The following is an 18,916-nucleotide window of genomic DNA, read 5'->3' on the forward strand; positions in this document are numbered from 1 at the left end:
TTTATCTAAAATATTCTGGATTTTAGTGATTTATTTTCCACTGGTGTTTCTAAAAATAATCTTTGAAGGTCTGTATCTTTTGGCTTCAAATTAAATCATAATCCACTCTGAGTTTTGAAAAATAAGTGGAAATATTTTCCTTTTTTTTTTCCCTGTTCCAGTTCATCTAATGTGGGAAGAAAAAGTCAAGTATTGCATGCTTAATTTTACCACAGTCATATTTTTCTAGTCTTTAAAAATGTTGTACAGCTTAAAGATCCAGTGCGGTTCCTTTCAAAGTACGTAGACAGGTAAATATTCAGTTTTATTACGGTTCATGGTTTTTTGTTTTGTTTTGTTTTCCACTGACTTTGGCAGGGCCACTGTGTCACTCAGAATAGCAATAAAGTTAGTTCCTGATAGAATGACAGAGTATGTTCACCTCAGGTGCTATGTACTCAGTGCTTACAAGACCGCACTCTTTTAGGTACAACCCAGAAAAAATATATATATATATTTACACACACACACACAGTATAAATTAATCAGCCAGCATCTAGATAGGCCCTCATGAATAGAAGACAAAAGCACTGGAAAATTTGATTTTAGTGCTGAGGGGAAAAAAAAAAAAAAAAAAAGGTTGAGGAGGAGGAAAGGTTGTAGGAAGGACTCAGCCAAATAGAAGAAACAGAATGGAATCAAGTGAAAAATGAGGTAAAAAGGCTCTGGCAGAGTGAAATAGATATGAGACAGATGGTTTAGGAGACAGATGGTGAAAATATTAGAGTTATTTTTCCAGTCAGTACAAGGAAAGAATTATATCTTACACTTGTGTCTTTACAAGGGGGTTAACCAAGAACAAGAAGAAAAAGCCAGCACCAAATTATAGCATTCAAGTGTACATAGATTTGGGTCTCAGAGGCTGTTACATGATGACATGAAACTATTAGGCATTGTCCTGGAAAATCACCATTTGCTTAAATAACGTACTGCTACAAAAGATATGTTGACAAAGGTTTTTGTATGGTTTGCATCAAAAACAAACAAACAAACCTATATTAATATGTATGATTAATGTTCAGATAATGCTTTTAGCAAAATATCTTCGTCATATTGTTATTTCATTGAGCTAGCTTAATTGATTCTCTAAAATAGCCTTAAGTAAATAAAATACTTATTTAAGCAAAGACTATTATCACTGTGTTTGGGCATCAAATATCTACTACATTAAAAAGATAAATTCACCAAGAATTACTACTATCCTAGACTAAATAAAAACTTCACTTGTATCTACCTGCTCCAGTGAAGAACTTACTGCTGATAATACAAAGATCGAGAAATATTGGAGAAAAATTCCTCATCCAATTGTTGTTTGTTTTTCCACAAAATGAAATGGTGAAGAGGAAAAGAAGACATTTTATGTATATATAGAATGCACTTGAAAGACAAAAATGAAAATATAGTATGATTTTTGGAGTTCTCAGTGATATACAGTATTTGAACACATTACTTTTAATACATTGTTTAACTTGCCGAGCATTTATTTCATTTTATTTATTTATTTATTTATTGTATGGGGCATAGTGAAGGCTTTCTGATCTCTCAGTAACAATGACAATGTTACAATGCTAAGTTTCATTTATTTCCAATCTCAACACAGAACTGAAAAAAAAAAAAATAGGTATTAAAATTGCTTATGCATTAAAAGATAAGTGCCTATTAAGTTTTTAGCATGAGAATTCCCATAGACTTAACTAGTAAGTAGATGTCAAATGTTTTTTGAAGATAGTCTAGGAAATGGGATGTAGAAAGTAAAACATGTAAGTTCACATGTTACAATGATTGTTAAGAGGGCCCAACAACACCCTCAGGAGACAGGATACACATTCTAATTTTCAGCAGCAGAGAACTGAATTAGGTTTCCCATTATCCTAGAAAATGTCCTAAACATTGAACTATAAGCTTAAAAAAAAAAAAAAAAAAAAAAAAAAAAAAAAAAAAAAAAAAAAAAACAAGGAAGGCACTGCAGCTGAGTTTTGTGTCCTTAATAAATGACTGTGGAAAATTACTGAAATAGTCTCTACAGGTAAGACAGGTCAATGAATACCTACTTAGCGAATTTGGGCAGATTTAAGCATGAAATATATATCAAGACACTCAGCCTTGAAAAGTTTTAAAGTGACTTCTGCAGAACCTTAGACTACTTGTAATTTTCAATGTCAGAAACTGAAGTGTAATTAAACTTCAGGTGCCGGCAGGATGAGATGACAAAGGAGAAAAACATCATAACATCATGCCTATATTCTTCTTCTATGTGATGAAAACTTTCATAATCATGTGGGTAAAATTCAATTGCCACACTATAGACACAATTTATTGTATTGTTTGTCAAGGAAATAAATTTCAAGATAGCTTGTTGCATACTATCAGTTGTGAGAGAATCACTTGTTTCAGGAATACCTTTGTAATCCTAAACTTTGGTATATGCACATGAGATTTAGTGTGAAAAGATAGAGTAGACTTTCTAAATAGACTAGAAAGACATTCAGGTGTTTTGTAGTGAATGGCAGCCTATTATTTTGGGTTACTGGCTCAGGGTGTACTGCATAAGCTAAAAGATTAAAACAAGGCTCTGCACTGATATGTTTTACCGCACACTGCTTGCAGATTTTGTGAATTTACTTGAGTTTTAAAGATGCAGTTCATGCAAGACCAGGAAAAAAAAAAAAAAAAAGAAAAAGAAAAAGAAAACACCTCTAGACAAACTTAATAAAAGGAGTAAAAGAATAAGATAAAATAAAAGCACAATACATCAGTGACTGCATCATTTTGGGAAAGTTACTGGCAGAGCTAGGGTCAGATATCAGGATTACTTGGTTGTCAGTACTAGCTTTTCTTCCTGTGAGTCAGATGCACAATATGGTCCTCAGGTGTAAATATCCAAGACAGACATCTGAAAGGGACAATGTGAAGTAAATGAAATCAAAAATGATGGTTCTAATTTGCCTTTGGATTTACGTGTAAATAAATAATTTACAAAATCCAAGTATTCTTACATATTTCAGATAGGATCCACCCACGGCTACTGAGAGAACTGGCAAAGGAACTGGTCAAGCCACTTACCATTATTTATCAACAGTCCTGGCTATCGGGGGAGGTCCCAGTTGGCTGGCAGCTAGCAAACGTGACACCCATCTACAAGAAGGGCCGGAGGGCAGACCCGGGGAACTATAGGCCTGTCAGTTTGACCTCAGTGCCAGGGAAACTCATGGAGCAGATTATCTTGAGTGTCATCACGTGGCACTTACAAGGCAACCAGGTGATCAGGCCCAGTCAGCATGGGTTTATGAAAGGCAGGTCCTGCTTGACAAACCTGATCTCCTTCTATGACAAAGTGATGCACTTGGTAGATGAGGGAAAGGCTGTGGATGTGGTCCACCTTGACTTCAGCAAGGCTTTTGACACCGTTTCCCACAGCATTCTCCTCAAGAAACTGGCTGCTCGTGGCATGGACTGGCGTATGCTTCCTTGGGTTAGAAACTGGCTGGATAGCCGGGCCCAAAGAGTTGTGGTGAATGGAGTCAAATCCAGTTGGAGGCCAGTCACTAGTGGCGTTCCCCAGGGCTCGGTGCTGGGGCCGGTCCTCTTTAATATCTTCATCGATGATCTGGACGAGGGCATTGATTGCACCCTCAGTAAGTTCGCAGATGACACCAAGTTAGGTGCATGTGTCGATCTGCTCAAGGGTAGGAAGGCTCTGCAGGAGGATCAGGATAGGCTGAACCGATGGATTGAGGTCAACTCTATGAAGTTCAACACAGCCAAGTGCTGGATCCTACACCTGGGGCGCAATAACCCCAAGCAAAGCTACAGGCTGGGAGATGGGTGGTTGGAAAGCTTCCAGGCGGAGAAGGACCTGGGAGTATTGGTTGATAGTGGGCTGAATATGAGCCAGCAGTGTGCTCAGGTGGCCAAGAAGGACAACAGCATCCTGGCTTGTATAAGAAGCAGTGTGGCCAGAAGGTCTAGGGATGTGATTGTCACCTCGTACTCGGCTCTGGTGAGGCCGCACCTCGAGTACTGTGTTCAGTTTTGGGCCCCTCAATACAAGAAGGAGATCAATGTGCTCAAGCGAGTCCAGAGAAGGGCAACGAAGCTGGTGAGGGGTCTGGAGAACAAGTCTTATGAGGAGCAGCTGAGGGAGCTGGGTTTGTTCAGCTTGGAGAAAAGGAGGCACAGGGGCCACCTTATCGCTCTTTATAAGTACATTAAAGGAGGCTGTAGCGAGGTGGGGGTTGGTCTATTCTCTCACGTGCCTGGTGACGGGATGAGGGGGAATGGGCTAAAGTTGCGCCAGGGGTGTTTTAGGTTGGATATTAGGAAGAACTTCTTTACGGAGAGGGTTGTGAGGCAATGGAATGGGCTGCCCAGGATAGTAGTGGAGTCACTATCCCTTGAGGTCTTTAAATATGTTTAGATGTTGAACTTAGCGATATGGTTTAGTGGAAGACTTGTTAGTGTTAGGTCAGAGGTTGGACTCGATGATCTAGAGGTCTCTTCCAACCTAGAAATTCTGTGATTCTGTTATTCTGTGATCTCTCCATTATGAAAGACCAAATATCAATTTTGATCAACTAGTATGGAGACAAATTGTTGTTAAAATAACCATACACATAAAAGACAGGAAAGGTTTTTTTAAATATAGGTAGAAATATTATGGACAGGGAAAGCAAAAATATCACTAATCCTCAAACAAAGTCCTGGCTGTATACTTCCTATTAAACTTCCTAGTGTTGCAGCATTTTTGTGGTGTTTTTCATGCTTTCATTTTATTCATGTAACAACCCACTGAGCTGGAATATCATCAGTATTATTGCCAGTTGCTGAAGAAATAGAAGAAGGTGAAGACATTAAGTGACTTGCATAAGGCCTCTTATCAAGTCTGTACCAGAGCTAGGATTACAATTCTGAAGCTCTTTACTTCTTGTTTGGTGTTTGGCAGCCTGGACCGTGACATTCCCCAAATCCATTTTTAAACTCTTATAAAATAATAGAAGAAACAGAAAGGAGCAAAATAATTCTTGCCTACATAATGCTACCAACAGTTTTCTTGGAAGCATCAGTGGAATAAAACTGGCCATCTATGAACCTCTCATAACAATTCCACAATTAAAAAAGATGGTATGCTACATTAAAAGAGCAAGATATGTTTGCCCAAATAATCTTCTTTCCATGAGAATTATATGAAATATTATCCTAACTATGTAACATGTCCTTAAAAATAATAATAATAATAATAATAAAAAAAAATAAACTTAGTAAAAGCAAAGAAGATTTAGAAAGAAAATTTTATTGTAGAGGAAACATCTAACCATACAACAGTTATCCTTATTAGGCTTAATTTTACATAATCGTTTCAAATTCTGAAGTGCCAAAATGTTTTGCTGATTAAAATTTCAGAAGATATTGTACTTTGAAACTGTAAACACCCCTGAGAGCAGAGAGAACTGCTGAAGTCTATTAGGAAATTTAGAATTATAAAAATGATAGTAGGAGACTGTCTTACTTGCCAAGGTTCATTTAATCCTCACAGTAATATGAAGCTGGAGGAAGCAAAAGCACACAGGAAGCAACACTGCTGAGTGAGACCAAGATATCCTGGTGAACATGAGATTAGCCTGAAATGTCATATGACAGTAAAAATAGCTAAGATTGTTTTTAGGCAATTCACTGTATCATGAAGCTGCCAAGTGAAGAAAAAGACAGCAGTCCTCCTGTACCTTTTACTGTCACTATACCTACAACTGAATTCTGAAGTCAGATTCAGGCCACAGAAACTGTAGAAAAACAGAAATACATTAAAAGTTATTAAGAAGTCAGCAGAAATGACTGATGAGGGAAGATTAAAATAACTAGCTGTATAAATGATAAATGATGACTCAGAGGAGATGAGGAGATGAGATAGCTGGCTACAAATAGACCTGGACAAAAGGAAAAGTCACCAACTTCTGTTCTTCTGTTTGCCTTTTTCTTTAAAAAAAAAAAAAAAAAAAAAAAAAAAAAAAAAGAGCCTGACTGACAGCACATACAAGCTGTCAGTTCCATGATGAAATGTTTCCTTCTGCCTTCTGCCCAGGGAGGTGGTGGAGTCCCTAGAGGTCTTTAAAAGACATTTAGATGTTGAACTTAGCGATATGGTTTAGTGGAGGACTTGTTAGGTCAGAGGTTGGACTCGATGATCTTGAGGTCTCTTCCAACCTGGACAATTCTGTGATTCTGTGTGTGATAACAAGAATTGATGAATTTTATCATTTAAATGGCTCCAGGAGTGTCAACTTGAAGGGAGAATTGTCTCTGCTATAGGCATGATGTGTCAACCCATTCTTAAAAATAATTGAAAGGAAAACTTTAACCTAACTTTAACGTTAACATAAAATAAATAAATAAATACCTAAATAAAAATTATTTTAAAAGGTAGGATATCTTTGGGAGGAAGACAGAAGCAATTTTTTTTTTTCTTTAATGAGGACAGGAAAAGCCCATAATATTTTTTATGTGGATTTAACTAACCATCTTAAAAATAACTTTTTTCATTATTTGTGTGACCTAGATATAGTAATTCATTAAAATTGATTTAAAATACAAAGAAGAAAGGACTTTCCATGATAAAACATATTTTATCTGGTAGCTTTCTGTTCTCTCACTTCCTTCCCTCCTTCTCTCCCCATGATATATCCAATATTCTTACTTTCAAGAGGTATGTAAAATTTTATAAGTTTTAAATTTTATTATTATAAGTTTTTAAATTTTATGTTTAAAATTTTATATGTTTGATTAGTTTGATGTTTGATAAGTTTGTTCATCTAAGATAAAACAGTTTTTAATGACAGCTTATTAAGGCAGTTAACATGAATATTGAATTATCTCCATAAAATATTAGTACCAATACAAAATAAATAAGTGCTGTAGGACATTTTAGCCACAGAATAATACATCTAATGTTTAAACATCTTATTTTTTTCTGTAACACTACAAAAGTGTTACTGTTGTCACTGTTGCTAAAAAACAATTTAAAAGGAGAGAAAATATTTTCCTTGAGCTTTTATTCTTGATGAAAATTGTAATAGGTATTAATTTTTAAATCTCAAAGACTCTAAGTCACAAAATAATTCAACTATTAAAGTAAGGATTGAATCTTGATATTTACAAAAGTTCAGCTATTAACTGAGTCTGGATAACAGAAGGGCAGAGTTACATTCCTTGGAATTGCCTGAGAGCTCTGTATGTTTTAGGTCAGAGACGGAGCACTCTTATAGTGCTGCATTTTATTCATATAAGGACTGATATCATGATATTCAATATCTACTAGAATGTCCTTGTTCAGCTCAAACCCAAACATCCTAGCAGTTGATCAGGCTGCATTTTTTACTGTGTACATTTTTTACAATTTTTAATTGTCAAGACAGACATCACTGGCCAACAAGTTGACTTTTCAGGTTGTTATCTTTCTTGGAAGGATGTTTATTTATCAAATGCATCTGCATGTTACTCAGCAAACTTTCTTACTGCAAATGGTGAAAATTAAGGTTTGGCATTTAATGGTGCTTTGAATAAACTACCAATGCTTAGAATTTTTATAGTTAAGAAACATTTTCTACAGAATTAATTTTCACTTCAAGTTTCTATGTTTTATAAGCAAAAATTGGTCATCACAGAAACCTAATACTGAGTGTTGATTATTTCCTGACTCAGCTGTAGACATGATCTCAGGCTAATTCGTGTTTGGGGGAAAATGAAAGTGTTTATTTTTTCCTAACATTTTCTTTGTAAATATGGTAAGTACACAGAAGAGTGGTATTTTAAAATCTCTTTCACAGAATCACAGAATTGAAGGGGTTGGAAAGGACCTCAAAAGATCATCAATTCCAACCTCCCTGCAAAGCAGGTACCTTAGAGCAGGCTGCCCAGGTAGGCGTCCAGACAGGCCCTGAATATCTCCAGAGAAGGAGACTCCACAACCTCCCTGGGCAGCCTGTTCCAGTGCTCCATCACCCTCACAATGAAGAAGTTCTTTCGGAGGTTGTTGCAGAATTTTCTGTGCTCTATCTTGTGACCATTATTCCTTGTCCAGTCCACACAAACCACTGAAAAGAGGTTAGCCAAATCCCTCTGTCTCCCACACCTTAGGTATTTAAACACATCGATGAGATCCCCTCTCAGTCTTCTTTTCTCCAGGTTGAATTGACCCACGTCTCTCAGCCTTTCCTCACAAGGAAGATGCTCCAGGCCCCGTATCATCTTTGCGGCCCTCCACTGGACTCTTTCCAGGAGATCCCTGTCTTTTTTATGCCGGGGAGCCCAGAACTGGACACAGTGCTCCAGGTGAGGCCTGACCGGGGCAGAGTAGAGGAGGAGGATCACCTCCCTTGACCTGCTGGCCACGCTCCTTTTAATGCACACCAGGATCCCATTAGCCCTCTTGGCCAAAAGGGCACACTGCTGGCTCATGGTCAACCTGTCGTCCACCAGGACCTCCAGGTCCTTCTCCTCAGAGCTCCTCTCCAGCAAGTTGTCCCCCAGCCTGTACTGATACATGTGGTTGTTCCTTCCCAGGTGCAGGACTCTAAACTTGCTCTTATTAAATCTAATTTGGTTTCTTCATACCCATCTCTCTAGCCTGTCCATGTCTCTCTGAATGGCAGCACAGCCTTCTGGCATATCAGTCACTCCTCCCAGCTTTGTGTCATTGGTTTACTTGCTGAGGGCAGACATCAAGGCCGTTGATGAAGAAGTTGAATAAGACTGGACCTGGCACTGACCCCTGGGGAACACCAGTAGTCACAGGTCTCCAGCCAGACTCTGTGCCACCGATCACCACCCTCTAGTACTAGGCCAGTCAACTAGTACTCGACCCACCTTACTGTCCATTCCTCTATCCCACACTTGCTCAACTTTGCCATCAGGATGTCATGGGAGACAGTATCGAAAGCCTTGCTAAAGTCAAGGTAGTTGACATCCACTGCTCTCCCCTCATCTACCCAGCTGGTGATGTCATCATAGAAGGCAACAAGGTTGGTCGAGCATGACTTCCCCTTGGTGAATCCATGCTGACTACTCCTCATAACCTTCTTCTCTTCCAATTGCTTGGAGATGGCATCCAGAACAAGCTGTTCCAACACCTTTCCAGGGACAGAGGTGAGACTGACTGGCCTATAGTTTCCTGGATCCTCCTTGAAGACCGGAGTGACATTGGCTATCCTCCAATCTTCAAGCACCTCTCCTGTTCTCCAGGACCTTTCAAAGATAATAGAGAGCGGTTCAGCAATCACCTCTGCCAACTCCCTTGGCACACCTTTGTGTGCAAAGTAATATAGTTTTAATCTATTTTCAGAAAACATTTCAGTTTTCGTGAAAGATTTTCCTTTTTTTTTTGCTTCAGTTTTTCCTTAGTAAATCCTAATTATTCCTAGAGTCACTGTAAGCAAAAATTTTAGTTAATTCAAATTATATAGACTTTGCTATTTGTTTAAAAGAAGCAAATGTTTTGTTTACAAATGAAATAAAATAACTTCAGGATAAATTCACATTAATAAGAAGTTCCTGAAAATATTTCTAACCTTGCTGAAGGCAAATTTTTAGAAAGTGAAACTAAGTATGGACCTTACTAAAAAAAATCTTCAATTAAAATTTTTCCTACCCTCTTGTAATGAGATTTAAGTGAGCTTCTAACTCCAACAGAATTGTTAGAATCTGGCCTTACTAGTCTATTTAGCATGCAAAAATGTATAAGGATAATTTTTTTGTATTCCTTGGAAAATAACAACTGAGCTGATGAGTTCCAGTCTTTTAAGATGATGAACGACCGTTTATATAACATGGAAGATGCCGAAGTGAATAGTTCTCATAATCCTTTTTAACAGATCAGGTCCTCAGGTGTCTGTCTCTCCCAAATTATTTTGCATATTAACCAAAATGCTGTTTCTTTAAAGATAGGCTTTGCATTGTCCTGTCATTGGTAAACTGCATAAGCAGCACTGTGAGCCAAAGGACCAATAATAATCTGGCTATAATGGTCCCTTCTCACCCCTACTCCCCAGGGAAATTCCTGGGAATTATTGGGATGTAGAATTGAACAACTCCTGTTTGCCTCAGTTCTTATACTGTTCCCTGCATCAGAACACAACACAACTGTAAAAGGTACCATTGTCTTCATTATTCTGGTGGGCCCGTAGGGCAACATCTCCTATTAAATGGGAGATGTGAGTTCAGATGTTCATTTTATGGACTGAAGCTGAGTTTCAGAGCCACAAAGGAATGCTTTGTCATTCTGATGTTTAACCAAACTTCATAGGAAATGTGAAGGAAGCAAGGATTTTAAACCTGCCCTCCTCTTTAGCAGCTCATATTGACTGACAGACATATCCCATGTGTGTTTTCGGTAATATGAAACTCATTTTAGTCATTTACATTTACATTCCTGTTTAACATCTAGAAAATTTAAAGTTTAAAACAGGTTTGGGGACTTTACTCTTTGAATCTGAGATTTAAATAGTAACGAAAATGGTGCAGTTTATAACTTTGATGTTCAATTGTACAAAGATTTACATTAGTTAGTTCTAGGTAGAATAATTAAATTAGCTGTATCATGAAACAGTACAATGAAGTGTATTAACAAGTATCTTCTCTCTGTAAGGTATTCCTTAAAAGATATGTTTTGCATTATAGCAATTATATATTATATATTTTATAAAATTAATATAATATAATATAATATAATATAATATATGATAATATAATATAATATATGATAATATATATGATAATATATATTATAAAATTTATAAAATATATAATTATAAAATTATATATTTTGCATTTATTACCAGAAAGGTAATATCACTGCAATGATAAGAAATTAACAAGATACCTTATTAAAGGCTGCAATGAAATGAGATGTTTTCAGATATGTTTCTCTCACAATTTCATTTATTTCTGTGGTTGTATGAGTTACAATATTTGTGCTTTTACTGATAGCACAGAAGTGATAAGCATAATTCAGTATTCACAGATGTATATAGTAACTGAAGTGTGAAACTTATTGTTCTTTCTGATTGTAATGAAGTTCCCGTGTATCTTTGATTTTTATGAAATATTCACAATAGTATTGTATGTAGACCACCAAGGCAATCGGATCTCAATTATTCATATGTTAATATTATTCTCATCTTTTGAATATCTGCAGCATATTGTCCTGGCTGTTCATTTGAATATGAGAACCCACCAGACAACTATTTTTTCTTTGTGTTACAAAAATGTTGTACATTTGCATTGCAAAGGAAAACTACAAGAGGGAAACATTCAATGTCCTATTCAAACTCTATTTAAATTAGTACACAGTAATCTGGGCAGAAATAAAATGAGTATTTTCAGGTCATAAAAAGGAATAGTTCACTAAATCCCATTTTAAATAGCTAAACAATAGAGGAAATACAGAGTGTAGTACTTTGGTGTTTGGAAAACAGTTGTGATAGTAATAATTAAAGAGAGGTTTTGTTTATAATTTTCATGCAAATTTTGTCTGGCAGAAGATTTTCTTTAGATTTTTTTCCCTTGTCATTTTTATTATTGTGTCTGTTATACCCAGGAATCCCAGCTGAGATCATGACATTGTGTGACAGAGCTTAGCCAAAAAAAAAAAAAAAAAAAAAAGGCAAGTCTAAACTAAAGTCTAAAAAGTGAAATAAAAAAGTAACTTAGTGAGAGTCATACAGAAAATTAGTGGAAGAGATGGGTCTACAAGACAACTCTACCGTTATCTAGACCAGAGACCAACACTGACCCAATGAAATGATAAGCAAGCACAGAGAACATTAACAAGATGCTAGGACCAGATTTTCACAAATATGAACTATCACTACTCATGTGAATTTTTCCCAACATAGGTACACCAAAATGATGTGTCTTTTGACAGCATCACAGAATACCAGCATTTTTCTGTTCACCAGCTATTTGAGTGCTGAAATTTTTATTTTTATGCCTAGCTACTCTGCCATGTAACCTCTTCAGATTAGTGCTCTTCAAGCAAACACTATGTGAAGTGCACCTTGACTCCTGTGTAAGTATAGTTGTATCTTAGATGGGTTTAAACTTGCAAGTTCTCAGATAATATCAGCTGCCTACTTTCTGTCAACATGGAGCTCAATGTGCAACACATTTTTGTTTCTTAAGTGGATTGTCTTCAAACTGTACTAAGTACAGTTATGAATGTACAGTTACAAGTGTACTTAGTACTGTATGGTACTAAGTGTTCCAAATATTCAGGTTAGCTATATACAGGCATGACTTCAACGTGCATGATCCACACAGGAACCTAGAAATACAGATATTAACTGTGTCATATAATAAAGTTCAAAGGATTTTGATCAGGTCAGTTTTCCTGGTTTTCCATGTTGCAACCTCTAAATGCATACAGTATCTTGTGTTTATAGAATGTATTTCAATTTGATAAACTTACAAGAAAAATTATTTGCTTCTTCAGTGTTTTCTTTAAATGTTGTAATATAGAGTAAACTGTTATTCTAAGTGTTTAAGAAAGTAAAAACAAGTTGACTGATAGCCTCCACTCTATGTATGTGTGCTTGAAAATAAGCAGAACATTTTCTAGGACTCTGGAGGATTGCCCACATCTCCATTGTGTGTTTTATCCTAAGGGTGGGGTTTGGATTATGTGTGATGGAGACAGCCAAAGTACTGATGGCTACTGTTCAGTAGGAACAGTGTCGAGTTCAGTAACAATGGTTTCTTTTTTTATTCAGTATAGCTTAATATATGGTAGCTATTGATTTCAAATATGAAACTTCTGCTATTAATGTCAAGCTTTAGGTGTCCAGAATATAGAACATTATTCCTTTTCATCTTGAGAAAAGTGTGAGCAGTATTTAACTGGATTTTCTTCTTGCCTGAGCTGCTACTGTGATATGATCAAAAGAAAGAACAGGTTAAAAAATAGTAACATAAATCTTAACTGTAAGAGATGACCTATATTTGACTGCTGTTTAAATGACCTCCTTCGTACAAAATAAGTTTTCATTTTAAAAAGATATACATATGTATTTGTCCGTTATCAAATACAACTAAAGAAAACCCAGCAGCTACATGTGATAATTTATTTCTTTTCAACTCCATCTAAATAAAGTGATGTAAATAGAATGACCTGCTGGCAGGTGGAATTTGCATAAATAGTAACAAAATCAAGTGCACTTTAAAAGGGTGAAACGAGATGAACACAAAAAGTATTTTACTTATTTTGGCAAATCTTTCCCAAGAATAATGTGTCCATTTCTATTTAAGGTATTTTTAAGGGTCTTGTGATCTCAGAGGAAAAACTAAATAAATGCAAGTAAAACTGCATTTATACAATAAGGAAGTTTGTTTTCATACTTTTTAATTTTAGGAGTGTAATCCATTTTTGTTTCCCCTGCCTTTTCTATTTTCTTTCTTTTTTTTTTTTTCTTTTTACTTCTTTTTTTTTTCTATTCATTTTTTTACACAGAATAGATAAGGAAAAATGTTCTGATAGAAACATATTGATTGAGTAAAGAACTATATGTTACTGGTCCTGCAATCCTTGTGGTGGTCAATGATATTTAACTGGTGATAAATGTGCTCTGTCTGACACCAAACAAAAGCAAAGTTGTCTTTCATTTTTAGAATTTGCTCTCCACAGGGCCTTGAATGTTCATTTCTTTGACATAAAATAATGATTCATTCTCTTGCTTTGCAGTTTCTATATAGCTAGGTACTTAAAAAGTCAATACTGAATTTCCAAGCATAAATCCACATATGATTACAGCAGAGCTCCAATAACAGAGTATTGTGTTAAGAGATGTATTGGTATATTTTATATCTATAAAGATGAGAGGTTTTAATTTGGCTTATTAACAAAATTTTAAAATATGTTATGTTTGTTTTATTGATAATCATTTTTAGAAAGTTTAACACTTCCAAGTCCAGATTCACCTTATGGGAAAAATTAAAAAGTGAATTATTGGTGGAAAAATCATCAAAGCCAAGGGTAACTGTATGCTATGAAACATAATTCTCTTTGTTCTTTATTTAAGGATTAAAGCCAAGTAATCCAACCATGACCGGCAAAACACAGACCAGCAATGTCACCAATAAGAACGACCCAAAGTCCATCAACTCTAGAGTCTTCATTGGTAATCTGAACACAGCCATTGTCAAAAAAGGTGACATCGAAGCGATCTTTGCAAAGTATGGAAAAATAGTTGGCTGCTCAGTGCACAAAGGTTACGCATTTGTACAGTACATGAGCGAGAGGCATGCAAGGGCTGCGGTGGCAGGAGAGAATGCCAGGATCATTGCAGGGCAGCCACTAGGTAAGTGCTTGTTCATATCATTCAAATATATTTTTCTCTTCTTTTTCTATATCATCTGTTGTTGGTACCCTGGGGACCAGTAAGTTGGTTTTTCCATTGTTCAAGTGTATTTCCAGGATGTTGGATCTAGCAGAATTTTGGAAATATTACATGTTACTTAGTTATTATGAAATTTTTAGTGCTATAAACTGCCTATTTATTAAGCACATTACTTCTGAGTGCTTATACTTCTCTGTGTAACCCCATTGCAGTGAATATGATTATTCATGTGAAGAAAATATAAGCATTTTCTCTTAAGGTCTATTAGTAAATTTAATGTGATATAATGAGTCCTGTCTAATAGATGTGGTTATCTTGACTTTAATGAGTCTAAAATAATATCCAGCTCAGTGGAGTGCCAGATTTTAGACAGAAGCAAAAGAATGAGTTTTGTTAGTCCTTGAACTTGTACCAAATCAAACTGCAATGCAGTTATTCATTTAGAAAACTATTCGTTTTTCATTTTGTTTTTTGATTTTTGCTTACAAAAATTTTAGGTTGAAGTTTTGCCCCATATAATGTTGTAGACACTGTTCCTCTGAACTCCAAACTAAAAAAGAATAGTTTATTATTAATAATAATAGTATTATTATAATAATTATAATTATAAATAAATTATTATAATAGTATTATTATTAATAATAATAATAATAAACTATTCTTTTAATAATAATAATAAACTAAAATTAATAATAAAAATTATTAATAATTTTCTAGTACTTTGTTATGAATTGTGTAATTTGTTTTTTTTTTAATTTGTTTTTCCTTACTGACAAAATTATCTGCAATACAGTACTAAACCCATCTGCTATATGTATAGTAATTATGGACAGTACAGCAAAATATTTAGGAGAGATCTCTTGCTAGACCTCTGAGCTAAATTACTCAGACCAAATCCACTTGTGTGCCTTGGCTATGCCAGGAAGAGGTGAAGTGCATTTAGTGTTTTGGCTGTACCAAGTCATAAAGAATGGACATGGCTTATTCGTTTTCAATTTCTCAGGCTGTGGAAATCTTTTTTTCTGATTATTTGTAGAAATTGAGTATTTGTGTTAGATATGTTGTTGTTTTGTCACAGTTGTTAAACAGTAATTTTAACTTTTATAAACCCTGTATTTTGGGTTCAAAAGAAAAACAGATTAAAGAAATCCAATTATATTTTAGGGGAGACTACTTTACAACTTCTTTTAGGAAAAGTTATATATATGAATGAAATAAAAGAGTTCAAGTGAGAAAAGCAAGGCTGCAAAGTCAGTCTGTGAGATGGCATTATTAGAAGATGTTTCCTGGAGCAGTGGTCTCTGAGCAATAGGCCATGTAATGCCATCACTGCATTATTTACAGCTCTTTGCACACTGGTCTGACCAGATTTTTTAAACTGTGTTTTCCTAAGGCAACAGATCTGTTATTACTATGACTACTGTTGTTAGTCTCTTTTAGTTTTTCTTGTGGAGTCTGTAATATACCAAGTGCTTTGTGCAAGAAGATGCCCTTGCTGTATTCAAAGTACTTTTGTGCTTTGTACAAAAGATAGGTGGAGCTGTTATAAAGCCAATTAAAGGGCTAATAATCACTTGAATTGTTCAAAATATTTAATAACAATGGAAAGTTTATCCACAACTAAGTTTCAGCTGTATAATCTTAAAATGGTAAATGGAGTCAAGTCCAGTTGGAGGCCAGTCACTAGTGGTGTCCCCCAGGGCTCGGTGCTGGGGACGGTCCTCTTTAATATCTTCATTGATGATCTGGATGAGGGCATTGAGTGCACCCTCAGTAAGTTCGAAGATGACACCAAGTTAGGTGCGTGTGTCGATCTGCTTGAGGGTAGGAAAGCTCTGCAGGGGGATCTGGATAGGCTGCACCGATGGGTTGAGGTCAACTGCATGAAGTTGAACACAGCCAAGTGCCGGGTACTGCACCTGGGGCGCAATAACCCCAAGCAGAGCTACAGGCTGGGAGAGGAATGGTTGGAGAGCTGCCAGGCAGAGAAGGACCTGGGAGTGATGGTGGATAGTCGGCTGAATATGAGCCAGCAGTGTGCTCAGGTGGCCAAGAAGGCCAACGGCATCCTGGCTTGTATCAGAAACAGTGTGACCAGCAGGGCTAGGGAGGTGATCGTCCCCCTGTACTCGGCTCTGGTGAGGCCGCACCTCGAGTACTGTGTTCAGTTTTGGGCCCCTCGCTACAAGAAGGACATCGAGGTGCTTGAACGGGTGCAGAGAAGGGCGACAAAGCTGGTGAGGGGCCTGGAGAACAAGTCCTATAAGGAGCGGCTGAGGGAGCTGGGCTTGTTCAGCCTGGAGAAGAGGAGGCTCAGGGGCGACATTATCGCTCTCTATAGGTACCTCAAAGGAGGCTGTAGTGAGGTGGGGGTTAGTCTGTTCTCCCACGTGCCTGGTGACAGGACGAGGGGGAATGGGCTTAAGTTGTGCCAGGGGAGTTTTAGGTTAGATGTTAGGAAGAACTTCTTTACCGAAAGGGTTGTTAGGCATTGGAACAGGCTGCCCAGGGAAGTGGTGGAGTCACCATCCCTGGAAGTCTTTAAAAGATGTTTAGATGTAGAGCTTAGGGATATGGTTTAGTGGGGACTGTTAGCGTTAGGTCAGAGGTTGGACTCGATGATCTTGAGGTCTCTTCCAACCTAGAAATTCTGTGATTCTGTGATTCTGTGAAAATACTTTGCTTACTTATGTGGAGGAAGATTTTATGTTGATATTCCTGATATATTGCTGATATACCAAGGAATATGAAGAATAAGAAAGGTAAAATTTACTTTTAAGTGTCCCAGACCTCATTTACAGTTTCTGTATGAGAAATATGGTTGTCATTAGTATTTTCCGACGAATAAAATGATTTCGTAGAAGTGGTACTCCTTGTTAGATGAACTGCTTCTATGAATTCTTTTTATTAGCAGTAGACATTAATAGTTGCCTCAAAATAATGAGGACCCAATAGATAAAACTTTCTTGGCATTATGACACAGAAGAATAACTTATGTGTAAATGTGCTTTTGAATGGGAGGAAATAGCAGGCAGGACCATTACAGTGTAACTACTTGATAATTTACAGATGAAAGAAGACAGCTCTATATCCTGAGAGCTGTGTATTCTGGGGGAAATAATAATAATAATAATAATAATAATAATAGTAATAATAATAATAATAACAACAACAACAATAACAATAATATATATATATATATATCAACAGTTAAAGCGTGGAAAGAGGACAAGAAAAGAAAAGCTATCTATCAATGTACAAATAAACTTTGATAACACAGCTAGATTTTCTTTTAAAGGGAATTAGAATATATTAATAATGTAATGAGGGCTGGATGGTAGTCAGCTGTTGCAAGATGTTTGAAGAAAGAAATGTTTGAAAAAGATTATCACATATGGTATATATGTCGGATACTACCATAGACACTAGTACTCAGTATTCAAAATGAGGAATAAGACTCACAAAAGGAATAATTTAGACTATATTGTTAATCTACATCAATCCTTTCATAATTTTGGTAAATTGACCGTTAATGTTTGTTCTTGCCTTCTGTGTGGTCCTGCCATTCAAAATTGTGATCGTCATTCACAACAGCTTTAGCAGTATTAAAAATAGTTTGCATGTATAAAAATGAAATTTAAAATTGAACCTTTAAATTCCTATAGCTCTATACAGCATTATACAATTTATTGATGATAATGCTAAAATTCCCATCTAGTTTTAGGTAAGGGAACTGCATGAATGTGCATTAAGTTTCTGCCTAAATATTTTTTCTGGTTGGGTTTCCAAGGTGTTAGGCTTCATAAGTACATAGCAAGGCATTTTTAAATGAATTTCTTAGAAGCATAAATCTTAAGCCTTCTTAGTGCTTGCCAGCTTTCTTGCCAGCTTTCATGGGGATCTTTATAAGTGTCCTACTGGTCTCCTTGTACAACTCCCAGGCTCCTGCTGACATGCTTGTTGGCCTGGTGGCCAGTTTTGTACAATGGCAATGCCATGGATATTGTAACTTCAGGGAAGCAGATTTCATGGGCTATGTGGTTCTTTCCCAAATTTCCGATCTATGATGTACATCATGCACTGAAAATCTGTGAAGAGACCTTAAAGGAACATAAAATAAAATTTAAAAAACAAATAAATAAAAGGAAATTTATTGGTCTTATGAAGTTCAGTGCACTTTCTTGAAGTGATATTATACCTTCAAGGGAATAGCACATTTTCCTGACATACAGCAGGACAGGGACAGGTCAGTATTGGTCCCAGGAGTGTGTTTCTCAGTGATTACTTTGTGAACTCCTTCAAGCTGGAGCCAAGAAATTGTTCAACTTGTTTTAGAATAAAAACTGCAAATGATATTCCCAGTTGTGAGAACACATCCACTCTGCTGTATAACCTCAATAGTTTTTCATCTATTTAAATACATCTACAGGTTAGGAAATATTTGTCCGTACCCACCTCTTTGCCACAATGGGTAGAGAGATAGCAGGAATAATCCTGAG

The 18,916-nt window shown here is 36.2% G+C and overlaps 1 protein-coding gene across 1 annotated transcript in view; it reads left to right on the forward strand.

Moving 5' to 3' along the window:
• The window catches only part of RALYL (RALY RNA binding protein like), a gene marked incomplete at its 3' end in the record, with an annotated part of 332,145 nt that overhangs the window by 123,969 nt on the left and 189,260 nt on the right, over positions 1-18,916 (forward strand). The window contains exon 2 of the mRNA XM_084281683.1: positions 14,100-14,378. Within this exon, the coding sequence (XP_084137809.1) occupies positions 14,100-14,378 (279 nt within the window). The remainder of the gene's footprint in view (positions 1-14,099; positions 14,379-18,916) is intronic.

Source organism: Netta rufina (genome assembly GCF_964035555.1).
Source record: "Netta rufina genome assembly, chromosome: 2".
Lineage (NCBI taxonomy): Eukaryota > Metazoa > Chordata > Aves > Anseriformes > Anatidae > Netta > Netta rufina.